Here is a 12668-nt window from a genome sequence, read left to right on the forward strand (position 1 = left end):
TCAGATCTCAGCCTCCTGAATAACTAGGATTACAGGTGTGAGCCACTGCACCCGGCTTTGTTCATTTTTTCTCTTCCTTCCTTCCTTCCTTCCTTCCTTTCTTCCTTCCTTTCTTTCTTTCTTTTTTTTTCCTGAACTTTGTCACCTTGTTGTAGACAACTTTCTAATACAAATACATCCTTTAAAAAAAATTAGTCATGGGGGCCAGGAGTTTTGCCTAGTGGTAGAGTGCTCGCCTAGCATGCACAAAGACCGGGGTTCGATTCTCTCGGTACCACATGCATTTAAAAAAAAAAAGCCAGAAGTGGTGCTGTGGCTCAAGTGGTAGAGTTCTAGTCTTGAGGAAGTCCAAGGATGGTGCTCAGGCCCTGAGCACAAGCCCAGGACTGGCAATAAACAAATAAGTAAATAAAATAATAGTGGTTTTCCTGGATTAAGAATGATTATCTTGGGCCAGGGTTTGGCCTAGTGGTAGAGTGCCTTCCTAGCATGCATGAAGACCCAGGTTCAATTGGTCAGTATCGCATACATAGGAAGAGCTAGAAGTGGTGCTGTGGCCCGTGGTAGAGCTCTAACTTTGAGAAAACCCAAGCATAATACTCAGGCCTGGAGTTCAATCCCCGGGACTGGCCAAAAACTAGTAAGTTGGGGTGCTTTTTTTGTGGTGGTGGTGGTGGTGGTGGTGGTAGTGTTTTGTCGGTCATGGGGCTTGAACTCTGGGCCTGAGAGCTGCTGCCACTGAGTTCCTCAGCTCAAGGGTATCAATCTGCCATTTGACCCACAGCACCACTTCTGGTTTTCTGGTGGTTAATTGGAGATGAGAGTCTGACAGACTTTTTAAAAGTAAATTTTAGTTAAGGATTTATCCACAATAATCTCATTACATAAATGATCTTAAAGAAAGGACTTGCATGGTGGTTCACACCTGTAATCCTAGCTTCTCAGGAAGCTGAGATCTGTGGTTCGCTGTTCAAAGCTAGCCTGGGCACTAAAGCCTGAGAGACTCATCTCTAATTAACCACTATTTTCGAAAACCAGAAGTGGTGCTGTGGCTCAAGGGGTAGGGCAATAGTCTTGAGCTGAAGAGCTCCATGACAGTTCCCAGGCCCAGAGTTCAAGTCGCACAACTGACTGGGGGGGGGGGGAGGATTTGCATTGTACATAAATACATCGATAGGTTGTTTATTTGAATGAATTTGATAAATGACTATTCAGCTATTATCTGTGGTTGTGTTTCAGGGGTAAGATTTCATACTTAGGTATTCTTCCTCTTTTTTAATTTATATTTATTTTGCCAGTCCTGGGGATTGAACTCAGGACCTGAGCACTGTCCTTGGACACATTTTTACTCAAGGCTAGTGTTCTGTCACTTGAGCCACATTGCCACTTCTGGCTTTTTCTGTGTATGTGGTACCAAAGGATGGAATCCAGGGCTTTGTGCCTGCTAGGTGAGCACTCCACCAATAGGCTACGCTCCCTGACCCTCTTGCTCTTTGCAGTTATAAAGTTACATCTTTGAGTGTAAATATTTATGACTTGCCATTTTTACCATGCCTTCTAATTGACGTATACATAAAAGCCCTTGATTCTTTTGTGCTTCATTCTACTGATAAATGATACCATCATGGGTATGGACCAAGTGTGGATCTGTGTGAGGCAATTTTGAACAAGAATAAAAAAAATTTTTTGTGGTCTCTAGATCAGACTATTCTGCCACATATGGTGGGAAAGCACCACTTCTTAAGGCCAAAGCCCAAATCTATTTTATATAACAAAAGTTTGGGTACCTGGCTTTGAAGTTTAGTGTAAATCAAGGAAAAAACTGTGCTTTAGATATTGAAATTTTATAAGAATTCTTCATGGTTTTGCCAGGTTCTGTCAACAAAGCAAAATTGCTAATAGTGTTTGAGTTTCCATTATTGCATGCCTGCACAAGGCTCCATTTTGTGTGGGTGTGGTGTGTGTAGTATGATAGTCCTGGAGCTTGGACGCAGGGCCTAAGCTCTGTCTCAGCTTTTTGTTCAATACTAGCACTCTGCCACTTTGCCACAGCTCTACCTCTGGCTTGTTTGGTAGTTCAGGGGGATAAGAGTGTGTGTCATAAACTGCCCTGCCCAGGCCATCTTGCAGCAATCCTCAGAGCTCAGTATCCCATAGGAGGTACCTATCTATCTACAAGACTACATTTATAACTTACCCTTTTTGTGGTGATTGTGTCAGGGGTGGGAACTTTTCTTCAGTCAAAGGCCATTTGGATATTTGTTTCTTTATTTTGTCAGTCCCAGAGCTTGAACTCAGGGCCTGCTCACTATCCTTGGGCTTTCTCAAGGCTACAGCTCTACCCATCATTTGAGTCACAGTACCACTTCCAGCTTTTTCTATGTATGTGGTATCAAGTGATGGAACCCGGGTCTTCACGCATGCTAGGCAAGCACTCTTACCATTTGGCCAAACTCCTTGCCCCACATCTGTCTTTTTCTGGGTAGTTTTTATTGGAGATGAGACATAAGGGTCTCATGGACTGTCCAGACTGGCTTTAAAACCTCAATCCTCAATCTTTAGCTTCCTGAGAAACTAGGATTACAGGTGTGAGCCACCAGTGCCCAGCTTTTTTTTTTTTTTTTAATTGTTGTTTTAAAAGTGATGTACAGAGGGGTTACAGTTACATAAGTCAGGTAAAGAGTACATTTTCCCTCTCCTAGTTTCCGTACTCTCCTAGTTTTTCCCTTTTATTCCCCACCCACAAGTTGTGTAATTAATTTTCAACATAATGCCTAGTGCCCTTACTCCTAGTTTTGAAACCCAGTGAGATTACTGATCACCATTTGGGTTCTTGTGATGTGCCAAGATCATGTGCTGGAAACTCCTGGCCAATAAACTGGAGCCCTTCTACTATGTACTTACTGCATGTTATCCATTGAAAGCTTCCTGCAGTCTTGTGCTTTTTGTTCCATTTTCTTGTCACTCATTGCAGGACAATAAATCTAGATTGCCTTAACTCCCTCATGGATAGAAACAGAACAGTTTCGTAGAGTTTTAAGTTTTAGTTTTGTCTTTTACTGCAGTCCTTGAAAGTTCTTGGTTATTTTTCTTTTCTTGGGGGAGTGGTGGCTGCTAACCTTTGCTCATCCTCAGGCTTGAACTCGGGGCCTTGGCACTGTCCCTGATGTCCCTGAGCTTTCTTGCTACAGACTGGTGCTTGAGCTACAACTTCTTCAGCTTTTTGTGTGTGTGTGGTTAATTGGAGCTAAAGAGTCTCACTGACTTTACTGCCTCCAAGGGCTTGGAACCTTGATCCTCACATCCTGGCCTCTTGAGTAGCTAGGATTATGGGTATAAGACACAAGCAGTTGGCAGTTATTACACATTTTCATTGGGAACTTTTTCTGGATAGCTTTTGCATAGTTAATCATGTGGTTCTTTTCCTTTGTTTTCTTACTGAAATACAAGGAAGAAACTGGTTTGGTAGAGGGTTCCCCCCCCCCCTTTATTTAAGGAAAGAGATTCACTGTAGTTACAGTACTAAGTAATTCTTTTAGGTGTGAAATTTTATTACGTTAGAAAACCACACTGGTTAAAAGGGGTGTAAAACTAGCATAGGCCCAGTGATTGTGTGTACTTTTAATATGTACTAAGAACCCTGGCATCCCTCTGTGCCAAAAAAAGTGAAAAACAGTTGCTCTTACAAATCATTGCTTTTACAAATATTTGTAGGCACTTTTTTTCAGTATGTTCTCTCTTCCTGCCTTCTATACCCCCAGCCCCTTTGTGTGGTTCTGGTGATTAAAACCCAGGGCCTTCTAGCTAAGCAAGTGCTCTGCCATTAAGCCATACATACCCATGTGCCATTTTTGTGATAATATTCAGAATGCAGAATTTCATAGTATTTTAGGAACCTTTGGCCTTTGGAGGCTTTCTAGGAATTTCACTTCTGATCCATGTGAAATAGCATTTGTCAGCACCCAGTGAATCATTATTAACTGTTTCAAGTGTACTTATTACTTTTTATATAGGTTCTTGCAGCTTTTGCCTGTTGTTACCCTTCTACTTAGGCCTTTTCTGTAGCTTGGATGTGAATGTCTATTCCTGGATTGCTGGGGAGTGGGGGTGTTCACCTGGTCATTTACATATTTCTGATGCACTTAGATGGCTTGTTGTTTTTGTTGCTGTTGTTGTTTGGGAGTACTGGAGATCAAACTCAGGGCCTCATAACATAGTAGGCAAATATATCATCGTTGAGCCTAATCCTAGTAGGTTAATGTAAGCCTAAAAATTGCCTATAACGTTAAGGTAGATATTACTAGTGTTGTTGGTATAACTTTTTTGACCTGTAAAAATGATTTCAGATGGAATCCTAATAGTCATAAATCCAATATGGCCTCAAAACTTGGCAAGCCATTCCCACTTAGAAACTTTGAATAATGCACTATGAGTTGTAAGGAGACAAAAACCTCCACATAAGACAGGCTGATGAGCCAGGCTGAGGTTGTGGGTGTTTGCCATCAAAGCTAGCCCAGGCAGGAAAGTCCTTCATTTAACCACCAGAAAACTAAAAGTGACACTGTGGCTCAAAGCGCTACAGTGCTAGTGTTGCAAAAGAGCTCAGGGACAGTACCCAGGGCTCAAGTTCAAGCCCTAGGACTGACGTTCCCTCTACCTCACCGTCCCCCCCTCCAAAAAAAAGCTGAAAATAGAATTATGAATGCCACAAATAGGAACACACTTAAGATTTCTTAAGCAATCAGCAAATTCAGTGAAATTTTACATTCTTTTTTGCGGGGGCTGGAATTAGAGTTTTGAACTCAAGGCCTCATGCTTATACAGCATAATGTTCCTATTAAAAGTTTTATGTTGGTTTATTCTGAGGAATTTTTTTTTCCCAGTTAAGGATTTGGAGCTTTATTTCTAGTAACAACTTGATGCATAGAATGTGTGAGGAACCAAGTTTTGGAGAACAAAAACTAATGTCTTTATTTTTGTTTCAATTATGCAGCAGATATAATTTCTACAGTAGAATTTAATCATTCTGGAGAATTACTAGCAACAGGAGATAAAGGTGGTAGAGTCGTCATCTTTCAACAAGAGCAGGAGGTGAGTATTTAAAGTTTAATCTTACTTTCATGTTGACCTTGAGGCTAGAGCTTGTGTTACCCTGGAGAAACTCATCAGAGGATGTTGACATTTTTAGAATCTGTCAAGTAGAACTCAATATGTATGTATCTCTAGTTCTTTTAGCTTCACATGTGTACATCTGTTTTGATTTTAAAACATATTTTAATTGTAAAAAGGTTGGGTGAAAGGGGAAGGGTGGGAAGTAGTTGAATTACTCCATACTTGCCCTCGTTTTGAAGCCTGTACCCTCAGTGAAAAGTTTTCTCTTAAAACTCAGTAAAAGTTACTTTGACCCCATGACCCTGTCTCAATGCCTGATTTGTTTTGTGTATATGAGGGTGTGAGGCTAAAGAAAATGCAGCTCAGTTATTTTGATACCAGTTAATGCTGTCACTGTGATTTAAATGTCATTTTAAGTGCAGTGCTACTACCTTTCAGAGTGAATTGATTGGACATTGTTTCCTTGCTCTTTGAAGAAATTTCTCATTGTAGAATCTGTGATTTAAGTGCGTTCTTGTTTGTTTATCTTTTGCTTTAGGCATACTTCTAATCTGACTGACAAAATTTCTCACTAAAATTGTTTAATAAAATTTGTCAGACCAATTTTCCCTGACTCAGTCCCTCTGATTGTAGATCAAGGATTATCCTTTAGAAAGCCATTTGTTTTGAAACCTCTGTCCCCTGCCCCTGTCTATTATATTAAAAAAGAACTTAACATAATGTATATAAATCACAGGGTTTTACAGATGTGTCTAAATCATAATTCCAAGATAGGTTTTAAAGGATTGTGAAGCTCCTGGAATCAGCAAAGACTCTAGTAATAATACTACTGCTTTGCACTTCTATAGCGCCTTTGGCCGAGGATCTCAAAGTGCTTTACAAACACTAATGAATTAGTCCTCACAACACCCCAGTGAGGTAGGTAACTTAATTTTAAAAGAAATGATTGATAGTATCTGATTAGAAGATGCACAAACACTAAATATGTTTCCTTTTTATTTATTTAATTTAGCTTTTTTGGTTGGAAGCAAAGAAAACTAAAACTGCAGCTGTGCTTGACAAAGAATGGTCTGGTGGGAAAGGGGCCAATTCAATCAAATTTTCTGTTTCTATTTTCAAGCAGCTGACCCTTGACTGTAGAGTCTTGAAATATTTTGAGAAGTGGCACTTTACATATTAGTACAATTACCCTTTATTTACAAATAAGAAAGTCAAGATATAAATAGCGAAAAACAGTACCCACAGTTTCTGGCTTGGTATCTTTGGGTTTTCTTATTGTTTTTCATGCCTTTCATGTTAGTTAACAGAAAATTGAATGTCAGTTTAAAATTTTAGAGTTTAGAACAGGCCTTCCATATATATGGCTGCTTCCATACTTTTTGTTTTAAGGAAAAGAATTTGAAGAAAAACTTGTCAACATGAATTTTGCCAGTTATTTTAGTTATAAAAATGAAAATCATGGGCCAGGAGTATAGCCTAGTGGTAGTGTTTACCTAGCATGTAGGAAGCCCTGGGTTCGATTCCTGGGCACCATGCATGCACAGAAAAGGCCAGAACTAGCACTGAGGCTCAAGTGGCAGAGGGGCTAGCCTTGAGCAAAAAGTGTCCAAGAACAATGCTCAGGTCTTTGAATTCAAGCCCCAGGACTCGCCAAAAAAGATATAACAGTGTTGACAAAAGCTAACTTGTAAGTGTTAGCTTGAGAATGAAGTCATTTTTACCTTCTGTATGTGGTAGTTTGATCAAAGTCAAAATGAGATGTGAGGCTGGGTGTTAGAGACATATATATGCCTGTGATCCTAGTTACTCAGGAGGCTGAGATCTGAGAGTGAGAGTTCAAAGCCAGCCCAGTCAGGAAAGTTCATGAGACGCTTATCTCCAGTAAACTATCAAAAAGTTTTAAGTGGAACTGTGGCTCAAGTGACAGAGCATTAGCCATTAGCAAAAAAAGGTCATGGTGCACTGCCCACGTCCCGAGTTCCAATCTCCAAGACCAGTACCAAAAAAGGTTTTTAAAGCAATATGAAAAATATAGGGCTGGGCCAGGAGCATGGCCTGGTGGTAGAGTGCTTGCCTAGCATGCACGAAGACCCGGGATCCATTCCTCGGTACTGCATTCATAGAAAAAGCCAGAAGTGGTGCTGTGGAGCTCTAGCTTTGAGAAAGTCCAAGTCCCAGGACTGGCACAAAAAAAAAAGACTGGAGTTTAGGAGAAAATAGGGTAAATACTTGCTCTGTAATATGGACTCAGTAGTCATAGATAAATTAAAGTTAAATATTTTCCTTTAAAAACTGTCAATAACATGCTAATTTAGACATTAAGTAAGATTTTTAAGATAAATTGCTCAAATATTTTACCTGTTACACAAAATGAGATCAATGTCATGTTCCTGTGTCTCATACCTGTTATTTTAGCTACTCAGGAAGCTTTAATGGAGGAGCAAAGTTTGAAGCCAGCTTGGACAGAATAAAGGAAAAAAAACTCTAGAGGCTCTATTGAAAAAGTTAAGGGGGAGCACCCAGGCCCTGAGTTTAAACCCCAGTACCAGAAAAAAAGGGGGGGGAGAAGGAAATTGAATTTTCAATATATCCGCCTAGGAAAAAATGAGCAGAATTACTGTTGGGGATTGCTTAAAATATATTATATTAGTTAAATAACTGATGGTGGTGCTTGGCAAACACACGTACACCTTTGAAACAACTTCACTTGTTAATATGTGTTTGGTAAATTTTAATTAATTTTTCATATTTTAAAGTGGATCTTTCTGAAACCATATTGTCTTCAATGTCTGTATCATTGGTTATAGTTGTATGTACTTTACAAACAGTACAATTGGGTGCAAATTTAGGAATTCCCATCTATGCATCTTTAAAATAGTGTTATGTGGAAAAGTAGAAGGGAATTTAGTGATTATTTTTTCCAACTTTTTTGATAAATCCACAGGGGGGAAATCCATTCTTGGTATATGTAGTCCTTGCCATTGCCTTGGGCTGGACTTAGTAGGGTGAATGGAGCTTCCTAGGAATCGAGCCCAGAGCCTGTACTATTTGAGCTATGCCCTCATAAGAGCTATGCTTTTTTGTAGAGGGGACAGGGCGGGAATCATGGAGCTTGAATTCAGCCTGGGAGCTGTCTCTGAGCTCTTCAGCTCAAGGCTACAGTCCTTGAGCCAAGCCCCACTTCCCATTTCTAGGGGTTAAGAGATAAGAATCCCATGCTGATTCTAGCTATCTCACTCTTAAGCTGTGCCTGCATCATCCATTGCTTCCTTCCTATATATGCATACTTCTTATAAATACATCAGTCACTGGGTTTTGGGGTTCACATAATTCAGTATGACCTCCTTTTAACTATATTTGCAAGTACTTTTTCCAAAGATCAAATCCCAAAGATCCTAAAGACAAATTTAAAACTAAGGATGAACATGATTTTTGGCAGGATGAGATATACTTCATTACAATCAGGAATCATTAATTGAACAGTAATTAAATAATATTATTGATAACCTCTATATAGAATAAAGGAGATGGGCCTACTGACCATTCCAGTCATTATTTTATTTTGTAAAATGTTATATAAGGATGAACATTTGATTTGTTCATACTTTTATTCCATTTTCAAATATAAGTAGTCTAGTTTCCTTTTTGTTTTTCTTCCACTTTTGGAAAGGAAGTTGGAGTTCAAACCAGGACTCCACGCATGCCAACCAAACATGATGCATCCCAAGCCCCCAGACAAGTCAATTGCCACTGTCGCCACTGTCTAAAACATGCTTCAGGGTACATCTTCAGGGATACAACTTGAGTATTCACATTTCCCTTTCTTAGCTAATTGAAAAAAAAAAACACAGAAATTCTGGAGTTATGAGAAATATAAGGTAATAAAATTGGAGACACTTTGTAAGGGATATTGAAATCTAGATGACCTTTGTGACTATTAAAAACTTCAGATAATGTTCTCCCTCAGTCTACATTTAGTCGGTGTGAATAGTCATTTTGGATGATTTCTTAAGTGAGTTTCTACACTTACTAAATATGAATTGCAACACCTAAAAAAAAAAGAATCCCATGGAATCCTGGTTGGCTTTGAACCTTGATCCTCAAGTCTCAACCTCCTGAGTAGCTAGGATTACAGGTGTGAGCCACCGTGCTCTCAACATAAGCTATGCCTTTTTTGCATTTTTATTTTCGAGGTAGTCTCAATAAAGTTTGGACAACCTTATATCTGCCTCTCCCTCCTCAGTTGCTAGAACTGTAAGCACCATGCTTTCATGAGTATTTCTTAATCTATGATAACAATATTGATTACTTGATCTACTGTGGCTTTTTACTCATACCTATTAGTAAGGCTCTTCCTTAAATTTTATGGGCCTTAAGTCAGAGAGCAGCAGCAGAGACTTAACACATATCATTTGATATTTTTAACCCCTTCTTTTGATCTCATCTGTTTTATTCCTCACAAGTGGTAGGTGCTGATGGGGTATAGTTTATTAGTGCAGCAGTTGGCTGGCCATGCACCATGTCCTGGATTGAATCCCAGCATCTCAAGGGAAAAAAAGGAAAAAATTAAGGCAAAAATCCTTTCTATAAGTATCCCTTGTCTGTACTTCTGCTCCTAGTGCCTGTATCCCTTGGTCAGAATGTAAAAAATTTAAGTAGTCATTTAGAGACTCTTCTTTCAGTTCTAGTGTATTTAAGATAAGAATTGCTTACATGTTTTTTAGCTGCTATCTAATAGTATTTGTATTAAAGTTGCGACAGCCAATGCTCTGTAGTAAAAACATCACACAAGCAAATTAAAGCACATAGATAGGTAAAGAGATTTCCTTGAGGTAATTTCTGCCAGTGTGTGGGGAGATAGATATTGAGATTCATAACCCCAGTGTTCTGACAGCGTGTCCTGAGTAGCTGACCCATGTTATCTTAACTGACTTATTTTTACAACTTATATAATAACCTTTGACAGCAAAGGAAATGGTGGAATGTTTTCTTGGTAGTGGAGTAATAGTTTTTACAAAACTTGAGCAGCTGTGGGAGTAGATGATGATATTTTGTGTTTGTTTCCATGGGTGCTTAAATTAGATATGGAGCAGTTGTAGTTGGTGCCTACTTTTATTCTTTATTACTTAAACCTTTTTACTTTCTGACAGCATACCTTGTAAGGCAGGTGTGGAGAAAGGGAAGAAAGGTTAAGGGACAAGTGAGGAAAAATATCAAGGAGGTCCTTTTCTCATTTCTTCATTATTATTTTCTATATGAGGCCTTTGTATTTGTTTTTTAGACCAGATGGAATTTTCTTGTATTTCTTTTTACCTTTTTTGTTCCTTTGGATATTCCCAAACATAAAAACAGAATATAGGAGACACTTTCAAAAACATACTCATTACAGAAAATGAGTAATATTGTTAATATGATACTTTTCTCATTTTGAATGATTATGAAAGAGTAGGTTGGGGTTTACAAGAACATACAGTTTACCAAAATGCATTGACCCATATACAAGACCAAGAAGGAGGGTTAGTTTATTTAAGTGAAATGATGTTATTTTCTCCTTAAGTAAAAGCTAATTCTGTATAAATTAAGATCAGTATTCTTAATGAAATAGAATACTTGTGTGATAAAGAGGCTGATTGTTCTAAGTCATACAAGAAAAATCTTTCTCGGTTCTATCTTCTTAATATAGATTGATCATCTATAACTTGAAAATGAGAAATATGAAATGCTCCAAAATCTGAAGCTCCTTGAAAAGCAGCATAATGCTACCAGGTGCAGGATCCACCCCTGACCTTGAGTGGCACATGGTCATAAGATGACTATAATGATATTCAGTCCTTTGTTATCAAGCTTCTGTCCAGCTACTTACTGATCTTCCATTTTTCTTTTTCTTTTTTCTGGTCTTTGGGTTTGAACTAACAACCTGGATGATGTCCCTGAGTTTGTTTTGCTCAAGGCTAGCACTCTACCATTTGAGACACAGCTCCACTTCCCATGGACTTTCCTACCTGAGCTGGCTTCAGAACTCAGTCCTTGGATCTCAGCGTCTTGAGTAGCTAGATAGCAAGTGAGCGCCACTGGCAGCTGGCTAATTATTAATCTTTTGAAGGTTCCAGCTCATTAGGGTATTACATTTTGGAGAAGTAGAATGTCATGTAAAGGTACTGTTGCTTATTGCTGAGCATAGCAAAAAAGTGCACCCTCCTCTTTTTCATTCTCTCCATCTCCCCCTCTTCCCTCCCTCCCTCCTTTCACTTCCTTTCTTTCCTTTGCTTCTTTTGGTTATGGGGCTTGAACTCAGTGCCTCAGCACTGCCCCTGAGCCTGTTTGTGCTCAAGGCTAGCACTGCCACTTGAGCCACAATGACATTTCTGAGTTTTGAGTGGTTTATATATTGTACATGGAGTATAATGACTGCAATTGTTCACTCTTCTCCCTCCATTCATGTGCCTACCTCTCTCTCATTGCTGTCCTCTTAACAGACACAGCTTACTTGGGAGGTGGGAATTCTCTGTTCATTCTCTGTCCTTGTGGGGAATATCTGGCTACAGTACTTTAAGGCCTGTAAAATCATTGGTATGGGACAGGACAAAATGTAATGTTTTGTTTCAGCTGTGTGGGCTTGTCTGCCTCTGCGTCATTATGGGCCATGTAAAAAGTATCCAGATGACCATTAAAAAGTTTCCACCCTCACCAAAGCTTTCATGTGTGTACACAATATTATGTACTATAGTTGCTTGTTGGAATGTCCATTAAAAGAATAGCATTCATCCTGAATATCACAATATTATCTATTATATTGTAGCTTTCTTGATATAATAGTGGATCATGAAACTGGGTGTTTCGTTGTTGTTTTTTGTGGTTCATGGGGCTTGAACTCTGGGCCTGGGCACTGTCCCTGAGCTCTTCAGCTCAAGTCTACCGCCCCACCCTTGAGCCACAGCCCCACTTCCTGTTTTCTAATGATTACTTGGAGATAGGAGTCTTATGGCTTTGTAGTGCTTTGTGGTGCCCAGGCTGAGTTTGAACCAGATCCTTAGATCTTAGCCTCCTGAACAGCTAGGATTACAGGCGTGAGCCACTGCACTGGCTCGGTGAGTAATTTTAGGTAGAAGATTTCTGACATTTCTTCTAACATGATACTTTGGTGTGTTTAGGTAATGGATGAGGTGGTTGGGAACCAAGCTCTGGATTTGGTTTTTATACCCTGCATATTTACCCAGGGTGGATATAATTATTGCTCTTTGGTACTCTTCATTTGTTTTTGTGCTGGGCCTGGGGCGTGAACTAAGGACGTTGGCCCTGTCCTAAGCTCTTTTCCCTCAAGGCTAGTATTCTACCAGTTTAAGCCACAACTTCATTTCCAGTTTTCTGGTGTTTAATTGGAGATGAATCTTACAGGCCAGGCTTAAGCAACCGGTGCCTACCTTATTCCACATTCTTTTTTTTTTTTTTTTTTTTGCCAGTCCTGGGCTTGAGCTCAGGGCCTGAGCACTGTCCTTGGACTTTCTCAAGGCTAGATTATTCCACATTCTTAATGTTGGCAAACTTACTCATAAGTC

General features: G+C 39.4%; 1 protein-coding gene across 2 annotated transcripts in view; it reads left to right on the top strand.

The window, feature by feature from the left end:
* The window catches only part of Ppp2r2a (protein phosphatase 2 regulatory subunit Balpha), a 53259-nt gene that overhangs the window by 24428 nt on the left and 16163 nt on the right, over nt 1–12668 (top strand). For both annotated transcript variants that reach the window (XM_090353623.1, XM_090353624.1), the window contains exon 3: nt 4994–5091. In XM_090353623.1, the coding sequence (XP_090209749.1) occupies nt 4994–5091 (98 nt within the window). The remainder of the gene's footprint in view (nt 1–4993; nt 5092–12668) is intronic.

This window comes from Megascapheus bottae, chromosome 20 (assembly GCF_031878675.1).
Source record: "Megascapheus bottae isolate mThoBot1 chromosome 20, mThoBot2.hap1, whole genome shotgun sequence".
Lineage (NCBI taxonomy): Eukaryota > Metazoa > Chordata > Mammalia > Rodentia > Geomyidae > Megascapheus > Megascapheus bottae.